Source organism: Schistocerca americana, chromosome 3 (assembly GCF_021461395.2).
Source record: "Schistocerca americana isolate TAMUIC-IGC-003095 chromosome 3, iqSchAmer2.1, whole genome shotgun sequence".
Lineage (NCBI taxonomy): Eukaryota > Metazoa > Arthropoda > Insecta > Orthoptera > Acrididae > Schistocerca > Schistocerca americana.
In genome coordinates this window covers 359,478,632-359,506,211 of record NC_060121.1, presented here as the reverse complement: position 1 = coordinate 359,506,211, position 27,580 = coordinate 359,478,632, and the positions used below count along the sequence as shown (strand labels likewise).

Here is a 27,580-nt window from a genome sequence, read left to right as displayed (position 1 = left end):
GGGTCATCCCTCGCGCTACTTGTAGATATGCAATGTCGGGAAGTGAAATCTCTTCTCAGAGGATGGACATGCCGATGTGTTCCTTATCCATCAGGGCGGAGTGCATCTCATATCCATAAGACCAGAACCAAGTCTCTTCCTCAATTCTTGTAGCAGGGTGATGTCAACGTCCATTGCTCATAGCGTGTTGTGGAGTAATTGAAGTTAATGCAAGAACTGATATTGGTGTTTATAGTAGCTATTCAGTATGGCTGGTGGGGGACTTGTGCTTCTGGTATGCTTGTAGCTGCTGAAGTTAGTTGTGGAGGACTGCAGAAGTCCATATTGGTTGTAGGGCTCATTTCAGTCAGGTAGAAGTGGCAAATCCATGTCATCTGCTCATAAAACAGACCATCAGTTTCAGCATTGACAAGAGGTGGCGGTGCTGACTGAGTCAACTAAACAACCTCAGTGACATCAAATGTGCTATTTTCCATATCTTCTGGGTGTGGTTCTTGCTAACAGTGTCTGGTGAATGACTGACAGTCTTGTGGAGAAAGTGTCTTCATGGCAGTGGAAAATGAGTCATCTTGTTTGTCAACAGATTTGTGCACCATCTTGTTGTCCTGTGAAGGTGTGTCAGTGGCTGATTCTGATGCTTGTGGCATGTTTTGCAGTGTTTGTGTGACTGTTGCTTCCGGCAATGTGTGTCGGTGTCTTAAGAAGGAAGAGACTTGCGTTATTCTGGTACAAAAGCTGTGGTCAATTTAATATAGTTATTAATCTCTATAAACTCTCTTGGGTATCCTTGTGAACTTCTAGTGTAGGTGTGCCCATTTGGAAATCAGATTTTCAGTGGCACTGCCAGTGGAAAATTCCTGTGATGCCTCCAGTTGTGTCAGTCCTGGGAGAGGGTTATGAACTGCATCTTGTGAGGGCTTGATGTGCAGTGCCACCACCTAGGTTGGTGGAAGAGTGTTTGTGGTTTGGTTGGTGTCCATGTCATTGTGTCACAGCTGTGTGTTGTAGTGTTGAAGGCATTCACTATGGAAGCAGCCTTCTCTGTCACAACTGGAACATGTAAGAGATTGTCTATTGAAAATCACCACTGCCTACAAAAATGTATAATTGGACATGGTGGATGAGGGCTATATGGACCTATCGCACACAATTGAACTCCAGGGACATGCCCCTGTTTCAGCCACATGGTTGTGGACTTTTCCATATAGGCTTAGTGGTGTTATGAATTTGTCTTCATGTACCTCAAAGGCAGTTCGAAAACATGGATCATTTGAAGGCCAAGTCAGATGTGGTCCACGTCCACCAGCCTGAAGTTGCTGTTGAAGTGTCAAAATATGAATCGATGGATAATCTTGTTGCAGGCAGCATTAGACGTCATCTTAATGTAAACGAGACTGCTGACAATCGATAGGAGAATGACAATGAGATCATCGCATGGGATCATGACATCATCACATAAGAAGTGCTCAGCGGACAGCACTTTGAGTCATGAATAGGCATTCAGAAAGCTGAACTTATGGGTGTTCTTCCTGTAAGAGTTGGTCATGATACTTTGTTTGGCTTAGAAGTACAGTGATGCCGAAGTCAACAAACACTACACATGCACAGTGGTGCGGATGGCTGAGCATGGACCAACTGCAGAACTGCTGAAGGCAGACTAGTGAATGAGCTCCCCAGGCATGATTCACGACCTGTCCCCACAGTTTTACTTCTGTCAGTAACTCATCTCCTATCTTCCAAAGTTCACAGGCACTCTCCTGCTAAACTTACAAGACTAGCACTCCTAGAAGAAAGTATACTGTGGCGACGTGGCTTAGGCACAGTCTGGAGTATGTTTTCAGAATGAAATTTCCATTCTACAGTGGAGTGTGTGCTGGTAGGAAGTTTTATATCTGTGCATACTCTGCTGCAGAGCAAAAAATTTACTCTGAAAAATTTACTCTGCAAACAGCCCCCATGCTGTGGCTAAGCCATCCTTTTTCCATGGGTGGTAGTCTTACATATTTCTCAGGAGAGCTTTTGCGTATTGGAAGGTATGAGGTGAGGTACTGGCAGAAGTGAAGTTGTGAGAACGGGTCGTGAGTCATGTTTGGATAGCTCATTCGCTAGAGTACTTGCCCACGCAAGGCAAAGATCCTGAGTTCTAGTTTCAGTCTGGTATAGAGTTTTAATCCACCAAGAAGTTTTATATCAGTGCACACTCTACTGCAGAATGAAAATTTCATTATAGAATTTGATTTTGAGTTGGCAAAGCCAACAAATATGAACTAAAGAAAACTAGATATTCTGACAGACTGGCCTGAGCTCTAGGTTGGATTGGAATGTGACATTTGGTTATGAGTTGGTGAAGCCTAGATGTGAAAGAAATGGAACTAGATGGGCTGACAGACTAACCTGTAGCATAGTCCAAGGCCTAAGTTAGGTTGGAATTTGATAGTTTGCTCGTGAATTGGCAAAGTCAACGAATCTAACACAAAAATATGATAATTGTTATAGATTGATGTGTAACAAAACGTGAGATGACAGTTTTCATTGCAGTAAGCTACTCATACATGTCTTATTTCTGAGTGTGACAAAACTTCTGATAATGGAGTTCAAGTCTAACCTAGTTAAACAAAATACTAGCCAACCGTATTTACAGACCATAGGAAATTACAAAATAGGATCTCATTTGCAGCCTACATCTGAGTTATCATTCATTGTGTCTACTCACCTGGATTCATCATATGAACTGTTAGCAACAGCAGCACACAGTGGAAAAACACTGGCCCCATTAGTGCACTTATATTGTCACTGTTGTATGAAGCAACTTACCTAGTATATATTTTCTGGCATTCAACTTGTGTATTTTATTTTCAGGATGAGAAAACCACACAGCCATCACTGTTGTCTAGTTCTCCTGAGGACACATTCATTACTAAAAGTTCGGATAAAGTGGTTTCTGTTTTTACACCCTCCTTATCTGAGGTAAAATTCACTATTTTTCTGATTGGTGAATTATATTGAACAGATTATCATCTGAACTTCAACATATCACTTATTATATATTTCTACAGGATGAGATAAATGCTGATGAAGATAAAGAAAATCAGAACAATGAAGTTCATCTGAATAAACTGGAGACAAGAAGGCGATCAAATAAGTATACTGGTAGGGCAAGATCTTATAAAACAGGATCAGATGAAACAGGAAAGCAACGCAAAGTAGATCTTCTGGTAAGTAAAATAAAATTTTAGTTTTAATGAGAACTACAAAGTGCTACATAAGAAATTCTATGTTCCTAGCTAGCAGCATATTTCAGTATTTCTTGTTGTATTCTAAGAGAATGTTAAATATTAATTACTTCAATAAATTGCATTGCTGAGAGAGGGAGCATATACATATATTTCAATGAGAAACACCATCTGGATCATAATTTGTTATTAATGATGACTGGTTTTCATCTGACTAGCAGATCATCATCAGATCTAGTGCTGCAAGTGCAGTTTGCCGGCCGGTGTGGCCAAGCGGTTCTAGGCGCTTCAGTCTGGAACCGCACGACTGCTACGATCGCAGGTTCGAATCCTGCCTCAGACATGGATGTGTGTGATGTCCTTTGATTAGTTAGGTTTAAATAGTTTAATAGTTCTAGGGGCTGATGACCTCAGATGTTAAGTCCCATAGTGCTCAGAGCCATATATATGCAAGTGCAGTTTGTCAGTAGTGGCAAGAATGCTGCTTTCACTGCACAAAATGTAGATAACTGTTAGTCTTTCACAAGTATTAGTTCCACTCGTACAATTATTGAGTTACCTAAGAAGTGGAAATGCTGCTGATTATATTAGGCCTACATTAATTTATATAATTTCTATGTGCAAATAACATAACAATTCAACTTTTGTTAACTGTTAATAACAGAAGTAATTCAGAATAGCTGTGTCTCTCTGCTAATGTTGACATTGACTCCTTTCAAATCCGTGAATATTTTCCTTAATGGTGGGATACAATGTATAAACACATAAGTGTAACATCTTGAAAAACTAACCTATGTGTAGATCTACATTCTACAATGCTTGTTGTCTAATTTCTGCTGCTTATACGTGGAAGCTAAATGACAATTGGAGTTACTAATGGGTAAAATCAGATTTTGAAAATTAGGTTTCTTTTTATGTAGAGATAAGAATGAACAATGGACTGTACCCAGCTACAGGAGTTTTTTAAATAATATGTGGGAAGTTGTGTGTGAACTGATTGTTAGTATGGGGATATCATAGGAAGTTATACTGTGGAATAACATATGACGAAACACAGTGTCAACTATATAAACTTCAGAAAACCCCAAGACACACTCTGTTAAAAACTTTGGACATAGCAGTCCATCTTTGAAATTAGTGAGATAATGAGATATTAAAATTGTTGTTAAAACCTTATTATAAGGTGAATTCTATAAAGTAGTGCTGGAAATGATACGTTAACTGCATCATTGATGGTAAAAATGATCTTGCGATAGACACAAGAACAGAAAGAATTTGGAAGAGATGTACATTTGCAATAAGTTAAAATTATAGTCTCTCTGGGCACCAGAAGATGTGCTGTTTTTGTCCACTGTTAAACTCTTTTTTAACCTTTTCCAATAATTGCTTATGCAACATGGGAAATGACCAACAAGGGCAGTTGTGGAGAAAATGTTTCTGTGGGGGCTGAGTGGGGGCTGAGATATACAGAAACTGATGACAATGTTTGGAGAGCACACTTAAGCCTAGAAAGCAATTTACAAATTGTTAAAAAATTATTGTGTTTTGAATGGGTGATAAATGTTGAAATGTTGGCCAACATCAAGCAGATGAAACAGATTATTGTGGACAGATGGCTCATTAACTTCTCTGGCAGTGTGGTTTCAGTTGTCTGAGATAGCAGACGTGTGTGCAAGTTGTGTGTGTGTGTGTGTGTGTGTGTGTGTGTGTGTGTGTGTGTGTGTGTGTGTGTCTGTTTCTGACAAAGGCCTTAATGGCCAAAAGCTATAATTGTGTGAATCTTTTTGCTGTGCTGGTGAGTAGCAAATTTCCTTCCCTAATATCATCAACTTCTCAGATAGAGAAGCAGCTATGGAATTTTCCCAGTTCACACTGAAGAACATAATCCATGAACACCTTACGTATAGACCGCTACTGTTGTGCCTCGTCAATAATGTGCAACAGCAGCACAGGGAACTTGAACAAGATGAAAAAATGTGGAAAATTGTGCTATCTTGAAAGTAGGGTAGATAAAGATGTAAAAGAGAAGAAAGACATAGTGTTGGACAATTCAAACACTCTCAGTGTAAGAATGACAGTTGTTGACACCCGAAAAGATAAATCTTGAGACCAGAAAAAGTTACCTGAAAAGCTATATTCAGAATATAACTCTATATGGGTGCTAAACATGAACAGTGGTGAAGATAGAAATGAAATAGTCAGAAGCATTTTAAATGTGGCATTGCAAGGAACTGGTGAAGTTTGGATGAATTGATCAAATGAAGAAAATGCCCCACAATGAGTGAATGAGAAAAAAATGCTGAAAAACTAATGTAATGAATCAGAGAGATGGAATGATTGGGCGTATTTCTGTTTCTGAGCCTTTGCTGAAAACTGTATCTGCAGGGATGATACACAGAATGAACTGCTAGAGGAGGCCTAAGTATGTTTATATATAGGAGCTTCTTGAAGATGTGGGACACAGTAATCATGCTCAACTGAAGAAGATTGTTGACAAGTGACAGGTATGGAGAAAAGCATTAAAAGAAGAAAGCTCAGGAAGGAGTATATTAGAGCAGTAATTGGAATATCATGCTGCACTGTATTGAGGCCAAGGGGCTTCCATACCAACTTGTGACTGGCAATGAGTCATGCCTCCATTATCATGGAGACCAAGTAGCGATGAATGTACTCAACATCAAAGCAGAAGAAATTCTGGGTGACATCCTCAGATGTCAAGCAAAGTTTTGGTTGCATTTAGTGTTCTGAAGCAGGAACTGTTGAAGGCGGCAAGTGTGTGAGGTGGCCTGTTACAAAAGAGCAAGAAACATTGAGGAAAAGTCTGCTCATGCACAATAACATGGTCTGTTCCAATATGAACTGAGAAGTTTCTGTAATGCTCACCCAGATGCGCTGTCAGATATGGCTATATTCCCAATATTCACCTGACATGAGCCTGCCTGATTGTTACCTGTTTTGGGCAATGCAGAAAACTCTTGGCAATTGTGATTGTAATAATGTAATAACATATGTGATCAGCTATCTCACCAAGAGTGGACCCTACAAAACTCTTGCATTGGCAGATTGTGTTGAGAGAGTTGCAACTATCCAGAAAATCTTCCTTCTCTCTTGTCCCAAAACTGCGTGTAAATCACTGTAGTATTTTCCTTATATGTTGAAGTGCACCTGTTGTTGTTGAAATTGGAAAGGCTGAAACAAATGTAGCACATGATGTAACATAACCACAAGAGTACCTACATGGTATGGACACTGGGAATGGTTCTTGTGCCATACTTTTTAACAATTTGGAAAGGGATTAAGAACAGAAACAGGCTTGGAAAGTAGAGTTAGTTAGTTAGTTTCATGTTTTATGGATCATTTGCCTGATAAATTGTAGTGATATGGAACGAACTATTTTATGTACACATCACAAAATAATTTTTAAATAAGGCTAAATTCTGAACATTTATAAAGTTCTTTTTTTTTTTTTTTTTTTTTTTTTTTTTTTAAAATACCTAAAGATGTGAATTTGTAATTCATACCCACCATCTTTTACACATTACAGCAGTGCTTGCTAAATTTAGTTTTCAGCAAATCATGCTTACTGATAGAAGCATACAACCTACGCATTTTGCATTTTGAATCTATGTAAATTATGAGCTATCAGTATTACATGCCTTTTTCTGAATGCTTACATAGTGACAAATTTTTCATATCTAAATGCTTTCAGTGCCATGGCAACGGTATCCCATGTTTTTCTGATTTCCAGGCACTTTTTCTATGCATCTTCACAACCTAGTATCAGAAAGAACAACAGTGGCTCCAACAGATCATTTTCAATATCAGACTTTTGTACTAGGCCATATAGAACAGAGATGATTTTAAGTAATATAACTTAATTAATAGAAAATTGTCACAAAGGACTAGAATGATGGATGATAGCTTCATCCATTTTATCCATTGTGTTTTGCATGTTTTTTTGGAAGTAACTAACTCTTATTGGGTTGGAGACCTTGGCCACTTTTCCTGATGAGTACTGTGTTGACTTTTCACTATTGGGCACCTTGCCGGCATTAATGATCTACAGAAGAAACTATCAAACTGAAATAAATAACAAGGAACTACTTCAAAAGATGTTGTTTAAACATTTATATTGTAAGGAATTATCACTCACCATACAAGTGAGGTAACAATAGTAATATAAATGACTTATCTTACATCAGACGACTCAAAAACAAAACAAAAAAAAGCTGTACTCGAAAGTCTGTAAAAGCGTGTGACTGTGAAAACAATGGGTTTATTTATAAACAATTTTTCTGCTACCGGTCATGTTATTCCTTTGGTTATGCTTTACACATAGAACATAACTTAATCATAGCTAACACTTGGTTCAAGAATCATAAAAGAAGATTGTATACATGGAAGAAGCCTGGAGATACTGACAGGTTTTAGATAAATTATATAATGGTAAGACAGAGATTTAGGAACCAGGTTTTAAATTGTAAGACATTTCCAGGGGCAGATGTGGACTCTGACCACAATCTATTGGTTATGAACAGTAGATTAAAACTGAAGAAACTGCAAGAAGGTGGGAATTTAAGGAGATGGGACCTGGGTAAACTGACTAAACCAGAGGTTGTACAGAGTTTCAGGGACAGCATTAGGGAGCAATTGACACGAATGGGGGAAAGAAATACAGTAGAAGAAGAATGGGTAGCTTTGAGGGATGGAGTAGTGAAGGCAGCAAGGGATAAAGTAGGTAAAAAGACGAGGGCTAGTAGAAATCCTTGGGTGACAGAAGAAATATTGAATTGAATTGATGAAAGAAGAAGATATAAAAATGCAGTAAATGAAGCAGGCAAAAAGGAATACAAACGTCTCAAAAATGAGATCGACAGGAAGTGCAAAATGGCTAAGCAGGCATGGCTAGAGGACAAATGTAAGGATGTAGAGGCTTATCTCACTAGGGGTAAGATAGATACTGCCTACAGGAAAATTAAAGAGACTTTTGGAGAAAAGAGAACCACTTGTATGAATATCAAGAGCTCAGATGGAAATCCAGTTCTAAGCACAGAAGGGAAAGCAGAAAGGTGGAAGGAGTATATAGAGGGTCTATACAAGGGCGATGTACTTCAGGGCAATATTATGGAAATGGAAGAGGGTGTAGATGAAGATGAAATGGGAGATATGATACTGCGTGAAGAGTTTGACAGAGCACTGAAAGACCTGAGTCGAAACAAGGCCCCGGGTGTAGACAACATTCCATTAGAACTACTGACTGCCTTGCGAGAGCCAGTGCTGACAAAACTCTACCATCTGGTGAGCAAAATTTATGAGACAGGTGAAACACCCTCAGACTTCAACAAGAATATAATAATTCCAATCCCAAAGGAAGCAGGTGTTGACAGATGTGAAAATTACCGAACTATCAGTTTAATAAGTCACAGCTGCAAAATACTAACGCGAATTCTTTACTGATGAATGGAAAAACTGGTAGAAGCCGACCTTGGGGAAGATCAGTTTGGATTTCGTAGAAATATTGGAACATGTGAGGCAATACTTACCTTAAGAGTTATCTTAGAAGAAAGATTAAGGAAAGGCAAACCTACGTTTCTAGCATTTGTAGATTTAGAGAAAGCTTTTGACAATGTTGACTGGAATACTCTCTTTCAAATCCGGAAGGTGGCAGGGGTAAAATACAGGGAGCGAAAGGCTATTTACAATTTGTACAGAAACCAGCTGGCAGTTATAAGAGTCGAGGGACATGAAAGGGAAGCAGTGGTTGGGAAGGGAGTGAGACAGGGTTGTAGCCTCTCCCTGATGTTATTCAATCAGTATATTGAGCAAGCAGTAAAGGAAACAAAAGAAAAATTCGGAGTAGGTATTAAAATCCATGGAGAAGAAATAAAAACTTTGAGGTTCGCCGATGACATTGTAATTCTGTCAGAGACAGCAAAGGACTTGGAAGAGCAGTTGAACAGAATGGACAGTGTCTTGAAAGGAGGATATAAGATGAACATCAACAAAAACAAAACAAGGATAATGGAATGTAGTCGAATTAAGTCGGGTGATGCTGAGGGAATTAGATTAGGAAATGAGACACTTAAAGTAGTAAATGAGTTTTGCTATTTGGGGAGCAAAATAACTGATGTTGGTCGAAGTAGAGAGGATATGAAGTGTTGACTGGCAATGGCAAGGAAAGTGGACAAGAAGAGAATAGAAGCTTTCGAAATGTGGTGTTACAGAAGAATGCTGAAGATTAGATGGGTAGATCACATAACTAATGAGGAGGTATTGAATAGAATTGGGGAAAAGAGGAGTTTGTGGCACAACTTGACAAGAAGAAGGGATCAGTTGGTAGGACATGTTCTGAGGCATCAAGGGATCACCAGTTTAGTATTGGAGGGCAGCGTGGAGGGTAAAAATCGTAGAGGGAGACCAAGAGATGAATACACTAAACAGATTCAGAAGGATGTAGGTTGCAGTAGGTACTGGGAGATGAAGCAGCTTGCACAGGATAGAGTAGCATGGAGAGCTGCATCAAACCAGTCTCAGGACTGAAGACCTCAACAACAATACTTTACATGACGTGTTTCAAGAAATGATCCCCACATCAAGTGCGTTCTTCTCCGTATACTATGAGTAATGTTTTTGATGTGTGAGGTCCTGCATTGTTCTGTTGACTTTATTGCAGTATATAAAAATGTGCAATTTTTAGTTGGTTATCAATTTGTGTATTGTGTGTAATTAGTGGCAAAATTTGGAAGAACTTGTATTTATAGTTTTTTGATGTTTAACAAGTGTGAGCCTCTGCAGAAAGAACCGTAAGAAAACTGTAAGTACAAGTCCTTCCAAATTTCACCACTAACTACGCATACAGATCAATAACCAACTAAAAATTGCCAGTTTTTTGTATATTGCAGTAAAGTCAACAGAACAGAGCAGAACCTTACTCATCAAAATTATTACATAAAAATGGTGTAGTACAGAGAAAAATGTACTTGAAAAAACGAATCATTTCCCAAAGCACATCATCTAAAATATAAATAAAAGAAAACCATGAACGGTAGCAGGAAAGTTATTTATAAGCAAACCCGCTAAAAATAACAGGTCAGTCTTCATCTGTCAAACATGCTGAGATCAATGGCTGTGTATATTAGACCTAGCCTGACCTCTTCTCAGCAGGCAGCACTGTTTTTGAGGGCAAAAAATATGCAATGGCCCCTTCTCCCATCCTGGTCACTTTACCACACATTACTATTAATTGGTAAAATACATAAATTAGTATCTTATTATTTAATAACACAACTGCAATATGAGACATGACCACAAATGTTAGTGAATGTTACATTTTTCTTTTACTCATTGCATTGTATTACAGCAGCTTTGATTTGATTTTATATTATCTGCTAGAAACATATATCACATTTGAACATGATCGTCTCTGTAATGCACATTCACAAATCCATGTCGCTTCCATCTGACATTCATATCATAGCAAAATCTGATGTACTGTAAGTGGAAACTTTTCATAGCTCACAGACAAATTCACCAATTTCAATTAAAATTAAGCATATCTTAAAATATTACTGTCTCTGCAAATATTCACATACACAAGCAAGTCCACCTAATATACACATAACCACCAACTCCAGCATCTCGGGTTGGAATGCAACTATCACGTGGGATACAAGCAACAATCTGGAGGGGGCAGGGGAGGGGAAGGGATAGCAGTGAGCAGCCAGGGAGAGAGACGAACACTGCCTGGTGGAGTGTGCAGGGACTAGAATGTCAAGAGGTGCAGTGTAAGAAGATTGTGGGGCAGGGAGGTGAAAGGAGAGGAGCAGAGAAAGACGGGCAGATGCATTGTCAGAGGGCAGCAAATGGATGTGTTGAGAGATGAGAATTGGGGGGGGGGGGGGGGGGATGATGGACAGAGGGGGTGGAAACTGGTAGGGTGGAAGGTGTGGGGACAGTAGTTACTATTGGTTAAGGCCAGAATAATTGCAGGAGTGTATAATGTTTTGTAAGGATAACTTCCATCTGTGCAGTTCAGAAAAGCTGGTGGTGGAGGGAAGGACTCATATGGCTCAGGTAGTGAAGCAGCCATTGAAGTCAAGTATGTTATGTTCAGCTGCATGTTGTGCCACAGGGTAGTTTACTTTGCTCTTGGCCATAGTTTGGCAGTGTCCATTCATCCTGGTGGACAGCTGGTTGGTAGTCGTACCAATATAAAAAGCTGTGCAGTGATAGCAGCAGAGCTGATACATGACATGTCTGCTTTCAGAGGTGGTCCGGACCCTGATGGGGGTAGGATAAACTTGTGACAGGACAGGAATAGGAAGTCCTGGGTGGGTAGATTGGACAGGTTTTGCATCTGGGTTTTCCACAGGGATATGATCCTTGTGGGAAGGGGTTAGGATTGGGGGTGGCATAAGAATGGACTAGGATGTTGTGGAGATTGGGTGGGCGACAGCACAGCACTTTAGGGGGTCTGGTAAGCATCTCAGCTAGGATGTCCCTCATTTCAGGACATGGTGATAGGTAATCAGAGCCCTGGCAAAGGATGTGGTTTTGTTATTCCAGTGTGGGATGGTACTGGGTGACGAAGGGGACACTCCTTTGTAGCTGGTTTTTGATGGTGGTGGGAGGATTGGGGGTGTGAGGGGAAATGACGCAGGAGATCTGTTGGTGGACTAGTTCTGGGGGATAGTGCCTGTCTGTGAAGCCCTTGGTGAGACCCTCAGCATACTGAGCAAAGGAATTTTTATCACTGCAGATACACCGTCTCCAGGTGGGCATGCTGTATGGGAGGGATTTTTTGGTGTGAAAGGAGTGACAGCTGTCAAAATGCAGGTACTGTTGGTGGTTGGTGGGTTTAATGTGGACAGAGGTGCAGATGGAGCCATCAGAGGGGAGGAGGTCAACATCTAGGAAGGTGGCACTCTGTGTTGAAGAGGACCATGTGAAGCATGTGGGAGAGGTGTTGAGGTTGTGAAGGATTGAAGATACAGTGTCTTGGCCCTGAGTCCATATCATTAAGATATATCAGTGAACCTGAACCAAACTAGGGTTTTGGTAGGTCAGGAAAGTCACCTCCATATGTCCCATAAAAAGGTTGGCATAGGAGGATGCCATGCAGGTGCCCATGGCTGTGCTGCAGATTTGTTTATGTAGATGTGGGTTAGCATAAAGTTAGTAAGTTGTATGAGAAATGAGGTAGTGGGTTTGGAGTCTGAAGGATGTTGGGAAAGGTATCGTTCAATAGCAGTAAGACCTGGGCATGAGGGCTGTTGGAGGTGTAGTCAACAGTGACGAGTAGGGTCTGGGGGTGAGGATGTTGTTGGAGAGTTGGTGAAGGAAGTGGTTGGCATCTTTGAAGTTTCCAAACTATTCATTATTTGCTCAGCAAGTGTTATGCTTTTCATTGGTGTTGTACCCCTAAATGTGCAGAAATGAATGTGTTGTGTCTTTTAAAAACTGAGGGTGAGATCATTCATAGAAAACCAGCCATTGATACTTCTAAGAACATTGCTTACTATTTATTCTGTTTCTGTTTGTATGCCTGGATTGATTAAAATACTAGTGTTATCTGCAAAAACAACTAATTCTGTTTGCTACATATTAGGCAGAAGACCATTTACATATATGAGGAACAGTAGTATACCTGAGTGAGCCTTGGAGAACACCATTCGTGACTTCACCCCAGTCAGAATTATGTTCCCAGACTAAATTGGTTGAATGAACTAATTACAACTTTCTGCATTATTTTGGTTAGATATGACATTATTGGCTGGCTGGCTATACCATCAGTTCCATAAAACTTCAATGTGCCTAGGAGAATATTGTGATTCACACAAATGCATTAGATAGCTCACAGGAAACATCAACTGGCACTATTTTGTTTTTTAATGCATATGAAATTTGGTGAATGGCATTCTCAGTAGAACAACTTTTCTGAAATTCCAACTGTGATTTACTGAGGATATTGTTGTTGCTCAGATGAGATACTATTGTAGAATATAACACCTTCTCAAAAATTTTGGAAAATGTTGTCAGGAGTGATGGTAGTTATTGACATCTCTCCTATCACCTTTCTTATGGAGGTGTTTGACAATGGCATATTTCAGTCTCTGAGTAGTTTGATAAGCTAGTACAAAAATACTATGGAGAAGAATAGGCAATATACGTGCACCATTGTTCATGCTGCTTGAGACAATGCAGTGGGAAGATATTGTTCAGAGATGAAGTATGCTATTGCTTAAGATACCAACCAACTGGTTTGCAAATAATTTTTTTAATGCATTGACCCAGATTTCAACACCTCTAAGGACATCTTTGTCAGAATGAAATTTTAACAACTGTAAAGTTGCATTGCGAGAAGGCAATAGTCAAAGTTTTGAGCAAACATGCTCAAGTCAGAAATGAAAAATGAAAAATGTTCCAGCCTTTGGTACGTATAACTTGCAGTATACACACTGCAACAGTCTGCTGCTGTTCATTGTGAAGTATATGTACAAAAGGCTGGAACATTTGTAATTTTTAATTTTTGTCTTGAGCATGTCTCTTCAAAACTTTGACTATTGACTCCTCACAATGTAACTTTACAGTTGTTAAAATTTCGTTCTAATGAAGACATCCAAAAAACCTAGGTCAATGTATATAAAAAATAGTAATGGTAATATTTGCAAACAATTGGCTGTGTTATTTCTTCATTGGTTCATAATTTTGTACAGACATTTAGTTTTAATAAATCACTCCAGATGATACCAGAACAATCCTTGAAACAAGCAATGGACACTTTCCTCTGCCTCCAATAATCTTGTTGTTGATGAGACATTAAATTCTGACCATTGTTTCAAGATGAATGATTTGCCTGGTGCTGGGTGAAGTTTGTTAACTGTATTAGTTTTCCTAGTACATCTGATCTAGTGTTTAATCATTTATAATAATTTACAATTTGCAACAGTTTCTTATATTTGTTATTAGTTTTGTTATTTTATATCATTTTTGACTTACACTTCATATATCATCTAATATGAGTAAATGAAGTAAAATTAGATTACTTATAGCTGCAAACTTACTGGTTCAGTTACATTCTGGTGTGCTCAAAGCACATGATGTCCATTTTGGTTTACAAAGGTATTATGTCATACTTAGTTACTAAAAATCACTGTCTGGGTTTCCATTCAGATGTCTTTCCAGTGTACATTAATATTCTGTTTCAGTTGGCACCCTCGCCACCATCTGAGAGGGAAGTGACAAAGCCAACAGTCCGTTCCTCATCACGGAGCCCACATAAATCTTCCAACGGCTACTCCTTGCGAGGCAGTAGACCACTTGACAGCAAGAAAGACACTGCTACTGAAGAGATAAACAAGGTAGATATTCATTTATTTTCATTAGAGTTGTAATTTTCATTGACATTTAGGTCAAAAGAGATGGAATATGTGTACAGGTTTGGAAAAAAAAAAGATAAGGAAAAAGCTAGCCAGGTCATATTCTGGGAATCACTTGGATATATTTTTGAAATTAATGTGGGAAAATTATAGAAAAGCTCCAACAGATTGGCTAGATGACACTTGAGTAACAGCCCTAATTATGACAGCATGCTTTTTGCTTTTTCATCGTGCCCAAAAATCACAGTCATGGATACAATCTTCTTTCATTGGAATGTCAGCGTTTAGCTTTCCACTACCTCTCTGTAGTAATTTTTGTATTCAATCTTTTCTTGTTTCTTAAAGATAAAAGTGATTAAACAGGAATGATTATGTTTGTAACTTACATTAAATTTGTTTGATAGTATATTGAAGCATCTGGTATGCAGTAACTACCACATTCAAGAAAAATAAATCAACTGCAACATACAAAAGCTAGTTCTTCCAATTTTGATATCATTAAAAATGAAAGACTGAAGGTGAGGTATGCCTATGAAGGGGTTTGTGACAGTTTCTCTTAAATATTGTGTTTGTTCCTCAGTTTTTGATGACCTTGCTTGACAGCACTTTATAAGCCTGTTACAACTGTTTTCCTTTGCTAATATTTGGTTCCTATTATAGGTTGAGACTCCTTCTCCACCAACACCTGACACTCTGCAGCTGGACACTCCTATTACTTCCCCTACACAGAGCACCAGAGCGGCATTTCGTAGCAAGTCAAACTTCAGAAGTCATCACATTTCAAAGCCAGAGGCAGAAAACATTGTAACTGCTCCAGGTGGCACTGATACTCAGGATTCATCTCCTCGGCCATCATTCAGAAGAGCATTTCCTACAAGATCAAGATCAGCAGTTTATAAAAGCCATTCATCAAGAAATGAACAGGTCACTGCTTCAACAGAAGATAACATTATTTCAAGCAGGAGCTACACACCAAGATCTACATCTAGCAAAACAAGAACTACCTCAAGTTTTCGCAGAAGTATTGCAGCTACAACAGACGACATTCAAAATGAGATCCAAACTTCTGCCCAACCGGTATGTACATTATTATCTTTACTTGTATTTTGTTAGTGATATTTTCACTTCAACAGGTAAAATTATATTTTAAATCAGGAAATTTTTGTACAGTTGTAATCTGCTAGATATTCTAGATTACAGATAAAGTGGTGTGAATAATTATGATTTTTAATTATTGATGAAGGAACCTTATTGTTTTCCCATAAATACATTCAGTAGTTACAAGGAGGCACAAATTCCACACAGTCCCTCATAAAGTCATGTTTATGTACAAGAAAACATCTCCAGATCACAGAATATAGTAAAAGTTTTTGAGGTGCACATTAATAAATAGTAAAATGTGTGCATGTTTAGTAGCAATGAAAATACAATTTTTATTGACTTCAATGGCTAAAAGCAAATCCTGAAACATTAAGTACAGTTTTCCAGTACAGATGCTCACTGACAATGTTAAATGTTGCATTTTGTATCACCATACAGCGAGACCTTCGGAGGTGGTGGTCCAGATTGCTGTACACACTGGTACTTCTAATACCCAGTAACACATCCGCTTACAGTGATGCATGCCTGTATTCGTTGTGGCATACTATCCACAAGTTCATCAAGCCACTGTTGGTTCAAATTGTCTCACACCTCAACGGTGATTCGGTGTAGATCCCTCAGTGTGGTTGGTGGGTCCCGTCGTCCATGAACAGCCCTTTTCATCCATCCCAGGCATGTTTGATAGGGTTCATGTCTGGAGAACATGCTGGCCACTCTAGTCGAGCGATGTCATTATCCTGAAGGAAGCCATTCACAAGATGTGCACGATGGGGGCGTGAATTGTCACCCATGAAAACCAATGCCTCACCAATATGCAGCTGATATGGTTGCACTATTGGTCGGAGGATGGTATTCACATATTGTACAACCATTACGGCGCCTCCCACGACCACCAGTGGCGTACGTTGGCCCCATATAATGCCACCCCAAAACAGCAGGGTACCTCCACATTGCTGCATTCGCTGGACAGTGTGTCTAAGGCATTCAGCCTGATCGGGTTGCCCCCAAACACGTCCCCGACAATTGTATGGTTGAAGGTATATGCGACACTCATCGGTGAAGAGAACGTGATGCCAATCCTTAGCGATCCATTGGGCATGTTGTGGGGTGTATCTGTACTGCACTGCATTGTGTCGTGGTGGCAAAGATGTACTTTGCCATGGACGTCGGGAGTGAAGTTGCTCATCATGCAGCCTGTTGCGCACGATATCCTGTTTCTTGATGGCATTGCTGTCAGGGTTCCTCCGAGCCATAATCCATAAGTAGCAGTGATCCACTGCATTAGTAGCCCTTGGGCGGCCTGAGCAAGGCATGCCATCGACTGTTCCTGTCTCTCTGTATCTCCTCCATGTCCAAACAACATCGGTTTGATTCCCTCCGAGATGCATGGACACTTGCCTTGTTGAGAGCCCTTCCTGGCACAAAGTAACAATGTGTACATGATCGAACTGTACTATTGACCGTCTAGGCATGGTTGAACTACAGACAACATGAGCTGTGTACCTCCTTCCTGGTGTAATGACTGGAACTCATCGGCTGGCGGACCCCCTCCATCTAATAGGTGCTGCTCATGCATGGTTGTTTTCGTCTTTGGACGGGTTTAGTGACATCTCTGAACAGTCAAAGGGACTGTGTCTGTGATACAATATCCACAGTCAATGTCTTATCTTCAGGGGTTCTGGGAACTGGGGTGATGCAAAACTTTTTTGATGTGTGTAGAATTCTTAACTCTTGTGTCATAATTTGGTTGTGATCCAAATACTGTCCTCCATATTATCTCTGTAATAGAACACAAGAGTCTCTATTACAGAGTGCTATGAGTCTAACTGTTTAATGATTAACTGTCAAAGTCATTAATAAACTTTTGAGAAGAATAATGTGAAAGAGGAAACAGCTCTAACATTTGCTACTGCTTCTTTTGAAGTAATTCTCTAAATAGGCAGCAGAAGGCAGCACCTATCAAGTGACAGGTAGCAGGACGTCTGTACATTGCTCTCATACAAGATGAGTCCAGTTTTCGAGAAAATTGCAGCCCGTGGTATACTTATGCTTCGTCTCCAAAGTGTTAAGCATAAAACAAAAACATATGTGTCAAGTGCAACTTCCATACTTATTGCTCTGAAATTTGCTTTCAGTCAGGAAAAATTTGTCATTAAGGTGTTTCTCTCCCCAATTTTTCTTATCTTCATTGTTTTTTTTTTATTTGAATACAAAAAATTTTGATTTACATTTGAATCAACACTAAAATGTGTGTCAATTACCCATGTTTTTTGGCCCAGCTTTCATTTTAGAACAGTAGATTTTCTTCTGCAAAATATTTTGTCAATTTTTTTCTTTTCAAATTTGTGTGTTTGTGCTACTTGACAGTGATGTTATTGGATGACTACATCACATGTCCTATGCTCTGAATATCCGCTGCCATTGTCTGGCAAGGTCATGGGACAAAAGTGCGTCATGCAGCACAATTTGTATTTCAATGTAAAAGCTACAATGCTAGTTTGTTTGGATTTGTATTTATACTTCAGTAGTATGAAAATATACAGTGTACATGGTGTCATGCATAAAAAATCTTTGCAAACCATGTTATTTTTTTTGCTGGTTTTCATTTCCTAAAATGCCAGATTGGTAAGTTTTACAGTTCCGAGGGAAAGTATATTGTCACCTAACACAGAAAAAAATGTAAAATGTACTTGCACTTGGGTCTTTACATCTGGGAAAAGTTTTATTGAATTCAAACAGAAAATCCAGGAACTTTTTCTTCCTTGTCCACATATATGCCCTGTAAATGCACATTGATATAGATTTTTTTATAGTTATTGTTATTTTTGTAGTGCTGTCACAATTAAATTCAGATAGGTCATGTAGAATGAAAAACATATTCAGGTGAGGTGATGTATTAATTGTTATTGGTGGCACAAATGGCACTGAAAAACCTCTGGAAGAATTTTGGAAGAATGTGATATATTCTTTGGAATACAAACTTAAACTCACAGACAGAATGAATTTAATAATTCATCCAATACTGCTTAGACAAATGAAAAAAATCAGATCTGTATATCTCATTATGTTTGAAAAAAATCAACACTGCCACAGGCGTATGTAGCAAGAGATTATCTGTGAATTTTGACATCATGTGCCTGAAAAGAAATGACTATACAACTCATGGCTTACATTTAAACAAACAAGGAAAGATTCACATTTGTAATAGGCTCCCTTCTTTCATACACATGGAGGAAACTGAAAAACCAGTACCGGTACAGGGGAAAAGCGTACGCAGATGGACAGTCAGATAAAAAGTGCCAGTCTTGAAGTGAAAGTACCACACATAAAAAACAGTCAGTTATGGACCAGTACATAACAATAAAATGAGCTCAAAGTAAGTCTCAGCAACACACTTACTAGGTTAAATTTCAAGTCATCAAATGCAGTAACAAGGCAGTTTAATGGACAGATGGGTGAAAAAGGACGAAAAAAAGTGGAAATTGGGAACATTTCAACAGAAGAAAGTCAGGAACTCACATATGGTGAACCAGCAAGCCATATGTCAAACACCATGAATGCCATCCCTGGAAAACATTAGGATTTTTTCCCACTAGGTATACTAGTTCAAATAGTGAGGTAAGTGGTCAAGCAGGAAATGATTTACTCCCCGTACCTAATTTTGAATTCTTCCTTCAAAATGTTCAATCACTCTCAAATGAACTAAATGAAATAGAAGTAATGTTAAATGACCTAAATGATATTTCTGTACTATGCTTTACAGAACACTGGCTCAAATAAGATATGTTAGAACAAACATACATTCCTCAGCTCAAACTTGCAAGCATATTTTGTAGGAAAATATCCAGTCATGGGGGTACCTGTGTATATGTTAGAGAAAATATTGAATTTAGTAGTGTAACTAAACACCGAAAACTATCATGGGAAAAAAATATAGAACTCTCTATACCTGAACTACAAAGGCAAAATACAGTTATTATTTGTGTATACAGGTCACCAGATGGAGACAAAAAGTGTTTTACAATCACATGGGGGACTCTTGGAAGAAATTCACTCTCCCAAGAAAAATATAATTATATGTGGTGACTTTAATATTGATTTCTCGAAATCCAATAAAGTCAGAGATGACATTATAAATCTACTACCATCATTCAACATAAGTGCAGTGGAAACTAAACCAACTTGAGAAACACCAACCTCTGCATCTATTATTGATCATATCTTGATATATACGTGCAAATATGCCTGTAACATAGAAGTTGTAAACACGGGTTTTAGTAATCACAATGCTCAAATTCTTGCAATGAATATTTTAAGACTCTCAGTTCCCAGTAGAATACAATACACTGGAAGGAATTTCAGCACAAAAATGTGGAATATTTTTGTTCTCTCCTAAAGGGTGAAAGTTGGAAAGATATATGTGACTAATGATAACAATGAGAAATATCATATGTTTATGGCTATATTCAAATATTTTTTTGAAATGGCTTTTCCCAAGAAAATGACTACATTTAAACCTACTAAAAAAACAAATAAGTCGATTACAAAAGCGATAAGGATATCATGTCAAAATAAAAGGAGATTAAATGAATACTCCAAGCAAAACACTAATCCTGACTTTATTACATATTTCAAAAGATACAAAAGAATACTGACACGAGTTATTTAAAAAAAATAAAAAAAAACAAAACTAGAAAATGACAAAATATTGTGTAATTTCAAGAATAAAACTAAAGCAACCTGGCAAATCATAAGGAAAGACATGGGCACCAGACCAGTTAATCACAGTAATATAGAGCTGATTATGAGTAAAAATAAACTAACTGACCCCAAACACGTGGCTAGTGCTTTCAACAATTATTTCTCTAATATAGCACAGCTGCTAATAAATACACACCTTGACAAACAGCCAGCTGTCACTCAGATCAAAAAACTCACCAAAACACATTATTCATGTATCCAGCAACACCTGAGGAACTGTCAAGAATCCTAAAAGAATTACCTAATTACTTTTCAGTGGGTGTCGATGAGATACCAGATGCTATTATCAAAGTTAGCTCAACATTTATTGTGAAACCACTAACAGACATAGTAAATTCATCTTTTGAGAGTGGTGTATTTCCAAATAATCTAAAAACTGCAAAAATAACTCCTTTGCATAAGAAGGGTGCAAAAATTGATATTGCTAATTATAGGCCAGAGTCAGTATTGTCAGGCTTCAGTAAAATTATGGAAAAAATGTTCCATAGAAAATTAACAGTTTTCTTAAATAAAGAGAGGCTCCCAACATGGGTTCAGAGCTGGAAAGTCAACTCAGACAGCAAATATTGCCTTCTTAAATGAACTATTAAAAGCAGTAGATGATAAGCAACGTGTTTCTGGGATATTTCTGGATCAAAGTAAAGCCTTTGATGTTATTGATTTTGGCATTATCTTGCATAAATTAAGTAATTATGGAATTAGAGGCCATTCTGAAAGGTGGCTCCAGTCGTACCTCAGTAATCATCAGCAGATTACAGAAATAAAAGACAAAGACAGTGAAACACAAAAAAAATTTCTAGCTTTTATGGTGATAAGAAGAAAATCAAGTATGGAGTCTCACAAGGGTCAGTTCTGGGACCTGTCCTAATTCTGCTGTATATAAATAACTTGGCTAATAAAATACGTGATGAAACCATTGTACTCTTTGCAGATGACACTACTATTCTAATTAAATCACAGAATGAGGAAAACCTGCAGGAGGCTGCAATATCAGTTATGCATTCCTTAATACACTGGTTCAGGACTAACAGGCTCCTCATAAATTCTGAAAAAAAGAAAAAAAAATGTGGCAGTTAACTTCCACACCACACAAAACCTCCATCCTGCAAACCCTGTTTTCACCATTGAAGGAAAAAATGTGTCGAAGGTCAGTCATACAAAATTTCTAGATATGCATGTTTAGGCAGATCTGAAGTGAGAGGCGCACCTAAACAATTTAAGTAAGAGACTGAATTGACTAGCACATGCTGTTATGGTCCTCACTCAGAATACAAGCTGCTCATTAGTGCTGACAATGTACCAATGTAGTATACAGTCACTACTTATATATGGAATAAATTCTACAAAAAATTTAAAATACAGAAAAAGATTATCAGAGTGATAAAAAAATCTAAATGCAAGGGTTCCTGCTGACCCCTTTTTAAAATTCTCAACATATTGCCACTGTCCTGCTTGTATGTATACGAAATACTAATTTTCACTGAAGGGAGCATCTCATAAAAGAAAAAAAACTCTTCAGACACAACTGTGATATACACACATACGAAATTAGGCAGAAGATGAACCTATACATGAACACAGTAAATACAAACTCATGCAAAAGAGAAGTGTATCTTTTTGGAGCTATATTATATAACCATTTACCTTCTTACCTAAAATGCATACCAACATTAAATGCATTTCAAATAAAGATAAAACAATTCTTTCTTGACCACTGCTTCTAGTCTATGTTTGAATTTATGGAACATCATAATAAGTATAGGCCTACCTCATTTACCAAATTTTACTAAATGTCAGTTCATAATATAGTTTTGCGTTGTGCTTATCATGTCATTACACTTTATAATTGCTATTATCACATGTAGAAGCAATGTAGTACACCGACCTACATTATTATGAATTTGATTATGTCAATAATGTAGTCAAAATGACTATTGTATTGTAAATTAACTAGAATTATCACCATCCTATATCACATGTACAAACAATGTGCAAAAATGGTTCTTGGACAGATAAATAAATTTACCTCAGATCAAGGCATTTCTAACTATCATATATCACTAGGTCAAAATTAGATGAAAAAAAGGTGGTAGTGATTAATAATTATTTCTCTGAGTTGCAGTGTGATGAGTTGTGATAATTCAGTGACCAGTTCTGTAAACGTGTAATTTTGAACTCTACCCTTATTCAGTGTAAACTCCAGTTATCATCTTACAACTATCTCCATGCAGATGATGTGATGTTGAGGAGAAGACTGAAGTTTCAGAGAATTGCCTGGAAGAATCAGTGTGGAAAGATATGGGATACTGAACTACTGAGGAAGTAGGACGTGCATTTGGAGTTCTGTAAGGCTGTAGATAAAACAATAATGAATACCAAATCAAGCATTTCTGGTGAAGAGGAATGGACATCTCCAAGAAGTGCAATCATAAAAGATGGACTTATAAATATAAATACAAGGAAGACAACCAGACAGAAACCTTCGGTAACAGAGTAGATACTTCAATTGAATGACAAAAGAAGGAAATACTGTACAAACAAACACAGGAAAAGACTGGAATATAACAATGCAAGTCACTTGGGAATGAAATAAATAGGAAGTGCAGGGAAGCTAAAGCTAAGTGGTTGCAGAGAAAATGTGAACACATCAAAAAATAAGTGCTCATCAGAAGGACAGATTCAGCATATAGAAAAGTCAAAACAACTTTCAGTGAATTTAAAAGTAAAAATGTCAGAATTAAGAGTGTTAGTGCAATTCTAGTGTTACTTGCAGAGCAAAGAGTGCATTGTTGGAAAGAATACGTTAAAGGCCTTTACAAGCAAAAAGACTTGTCTGATGATGACAGAAGAAGAAATGGGAATTGACTTGGAAGACATAGGTGATCCAATAGTAGAGTCAGCATTTAACAGAGCTTTGGAAGACTTGCAGTCAAAAAAGGTGTAAGGTGTAAGGTGTAGGTCCTTTGACATTTCTAAAGTCATTAGGGGAAAGTGGCAACAAAATGGTTCTACAAGTTGGTGTGTAGAATCTATGAGACTGGAGACATACCATCAGGCTTTTAGAAAAATATCAACACTTCATTTCAAAGATAGCATGGGTATAAAAGTGCGAGTATTATTTGACAATCAGCTTAACAGTACATGCATTCAAAAATAATATGCAGACGCTTGGAAAAGAAAACTGAGGATTTGTTAGGTTACAGTCAGTTTGGCTTGAGATACAAAGGCACTTGAGAGGCAATTCAGGCATTGTGCTTGATAATGGAAGGAATACTTAAGAAAAATCAAGCCTCTCTTTACAGGATTTTCTGCCATAGAAAAAGCATTCAGTAATGTAAAATGATACAAGATGTCCAAAATTCTCAGAAAAAATATGTAAACTGTAGGAAATGATGGGTAATATACAATATGTTTAAGAACCAAGAAGGAGCAATAAGACTGGAAGACCAATAATGAAGTACTTGGATTAAAAATGATGTAAGAAAGGGATGCAGCCTTTCTTCCCTACAATGCAGTCATCACTTTTAAGAAGCAATACTGACCTTACGACTTATCTTAGAAGAAAGATTAAGGAAAGGCAAGCCTACATTTCTAGCATTTGTAGACGTAGAGAAAGCTTTTGACAATGTTGACTGGAATACTCTCTTTCAAATCCGGAAGGTGGCAGGGGTAAAATACAGGGAGCGAAAGGCTATTTACAATTTGTACAGAAACCAGCTGGCAGTTATAAGAGTCGAGGGACATGAAAGGGAAGCAGTGGTTGGGAAGGGAGTGAGACAGGGTTGTAGCCTCTCCCTGATGTTATTCAATCAGTATATTGAGCAAGTAGTAAAGGAAACAAAAGAAAAATTCGGAGTAGGTATTAAAATCCATGGAGAAGAAATAAAAACTTTGAGGTTCGCCAATGACATTGTAATTCTGTCAGAGACAGCAAAGGACTTGGAAGAGCAGTTGAACAGAATGGACAGTGTCTTGAAAGGAGGATATAAGATGAACATCAACAAAAGCGAAACGAGGATAATGGAATGTAGTCGAATATAGTCTGGTGATGCTGAGGGAATTAGATTAGGAAATGAGGCACTTAAAGTAGTAAAGGAGTTTTGCTATTTGGGGAGCAAAATAACTGATGATGGTCGAAGTAGAGAGGATATAAAATGTAGACTGGCAATGGCAAGGAAAGCGTTTCTGAAGAAGAGAAATTTGTTAACATCGAGTATAGATTTAAGTGTCAGGAAGTCATTTCTGAAAGTATTTGTATGGAGTGTAGCCATGTATGGAAGTGAAACATGGACAATAAATAGTTTGTGTTGCTTAAGGCTTTCCCGATGGACATGTTGTATATATGGTTCTCGGGCGAGATGTCGGATCTCAAAGTGAAAAGTCCACAATATTTCGTCAGCGCAACTGGCCGACATCTTCAGGTGCGATGAACACACTGCTAAGGCAGGACCAGGGCTCCCCATTTATGCCAGTTTTAGGCAGGAAGTGCACATGCGTGGAGGTGCCAAATTCGATGGCCAATAGTGACGATATCAACTGATAGCTGGAAGGACAGTAACGCCACCTACAGGATGAAGAACCAAATACTTCGGCGCACGCGCGGAGGCTGCCGCCGCCGCTGCTCTGCGCTGCCATCGGCATCCCCAGCGACCTCTGTCGCCGATGGCAGTGCAGAGCAGCGGCGGCAGCCTCTGTGTGTGCGCCAAAGTATTTGGTTCTTCATCCTGTAGGTGGCGTTACTGTCCTTCCAGCTATCAGTTGATATCGTCACTATTGGCCATTGAGTTTGGCACCTCCACGCATGCGCACTTCCTGCCTAAAACTGGCATAAATGGGGAGCCCTGGTCCTGCCTTAGCAGTGCGTTCGTCGCACCTGAAGATGTCGGCCAGTTGTGCTGACGAAATATTGTGGAGTTTTCACTATGAGATCCGACGTCTCGCCCGAGAACCATATATACAATAAATAGTTTGGACAAGAAGAGAATAGAAGCTTTTGAAATGTGGTGCTACAGAAGAATGTTGAAGATTAGGTGGGTAGATCACGTAACTAATGAGGAGGTATTGAATAGGATTGGGGAGAAGAGAAGTTTGTGGCACAACTTGACTAGAAGAAGGGATCGGTTGGTAGGACATGTCCTGAGGCATCAAGGTATCACAAATTTAGCATTGGAGGGCAGCGTGGAGGGTAAAAATCATAGAGGGAGACCAAGAGATGAATACACTAAGCAGATTCAGAAGGATGTATGTTGCAGTAGGTACTGGGAGATGAAGGAGCTTGCACAGGATAGATTAGCATGGAGAGCTGCATCAAACCATTCTCAGGACTGAAGACCACAACAACAACAACACAAATAAAAGATAGGTTCAGGAGTGGAATTAAAATTCAGCATGAAATAATATCAATGAAAGATTTCCTGATGATTTTGCTATACTTAATGAAAGTAAGGAAGAATTCCATGACTGAAGAGAAGGAACTGTGTACTGAGCACAGGATATGAATTGAGTGGAAATGGAAGAGAGACAAAAGTGATGTGGAAATGTAACATTAAAATAGAGGACCACAGAGTAAATGAAGTGAAGGAATTCTGCTACTTTGGAAGCAAAATAACACATGATAGATAAAGTCAGGAGAACAGCCTAAGAGTGTACTCCTGGCCAAGGAAGTCTACTGTAGTCTGATTCATGACAGATGGCAGTTTGTGCAGGTCAAGCTGTGGATGGGGATTGCATTGTTGCCTGCTGCAAATGACAGTTGTGGTATGTGCATGCACTTGCTTTGCTCTTGAAGAAAGTATGCATCCTACAAGTTTTGTCTCTCAGATTGCTTATGTAGAATTTATTACTTGCCACCACCATCAGCATTGACAACTCACAGCAAATGGAATAAAAATTCACTAAATAACTCCCTACCATCACATTTAATACATGCATTAGCTATGAAATTCACAGCAGAAAGCTCAGAACACTACTGAACTCTCACTAGTTATTGGAGAATGCATGACATAAGTGTGCAGAACAATGACTCCTACTATTGCATCAAGCACTGATATTAATTTGAGAAATAAATGTCTAAGAATGTTTTAAGTGCAACATTTTATAGGAAGGTGTCAGGGATGGTGGGAAAACCAGAAAATGTTTGAGACATGTTACTACAGTGGGATGTTGAAAATTAGCTAGACTGATAGGATAAGAAAAGAGGGTATCTTCTGCAGAATTTGTGAGGAAAGGAAAACATGAAGCACAGTGATAAGAAGGACAGGGTGATACGACATGTGCTAAGATATCAGGGAATAACTTTCCTGGTGCTAGAGGGAGCTGTAGAGGGTATAATCTGTAGGGGAAGACAGAGATTGGATGCTGGGAGGACATTGTGTGCAAATGCTGCTCTGAGCTGAAGAGACTGACACAGGAGAGGAAGTCATGGTGGACTGCATCCAACCAGTCAGAAGAGAGATGCTTTGTGGAGTGCGGATGTTTCTTTTACAGTTTTTGACACATTTTTGTGATCTGTACTATTATATGTGTATCATCTGACAACTATATATAAAATTAAAGCTTCCAGTCTGGATGTTAAAATTCAATTTATTACTGCTATATATTTCACAAGACGAAACGTATTGAATAACCTGTGAAAAACTGGTGAAGCTTATTATTTAATTTTTGTGAATCCACTCTGATATATGAGGACCAATGAGAGACATATCTCAAAGTGATACAAGATGTTTCAATACCTTAATATAGAACTATGGCTGGTGGTGTCAAGTCTGTCTCCTTTTTGATAAAGGAGAGATGGTTAACAAGGTTATTGAATTCAAAATCTTAGCAAAAAAACTCCAGTAACTATCCCAAGCAAAAAAGGGGAGTAATCGAGACGTCGGTAGAGCAAGCTAAAATAATACATGAGCCACAGAGCTTGGAGGAATAGTTCAGTTATTTAAGAACCAATGTCAAAAGAATCAGTTGCTCTGAAAAAGAGAGAAATAGGGTACTGCAATATTGTATTGTATTGAACTGGGGACGTAGAAACGATGGAGAGGCTTCGTCCCCGCCGTAGCCTCAGTGGTACATAACCCCACAACAGGCTACAGCAGTCCACTAACCCCTCCG

At 38.5% G+C, this 27,580-nt stretch overlaps 1 protein-coding gene across 1 annotated transcript in view; it reads left to right on the top strand.

Moving 5' to 3' along the window:
* Positions 1–27,580, top strand: part of LOC124605503 (mucin-5AC-like) — a 350,511-nt gene that overhangs the window by 314,351 nt on the left and 8,580 nt on the right. The window contains exons 11-14 of the mRNA XM_047137235.1: positions 2,860–2,967; positions 3,057–3,215; positions 14,441–14,593; positions 15,272–15,688. Of these exons, the coding sequence (XP_046993191.1) occupies positions 2,860–2,967; positions 3,057–3,215; positions 14,441–14,593; positions 15,272–15,688 (837 nt within the window). The remainder of the gene's footprint in view (positions 1–2,859; positions 2,968–3,056; positions 3,216–14,440; positions 14,594–15,271; positions 15,689–27,580) is intronic.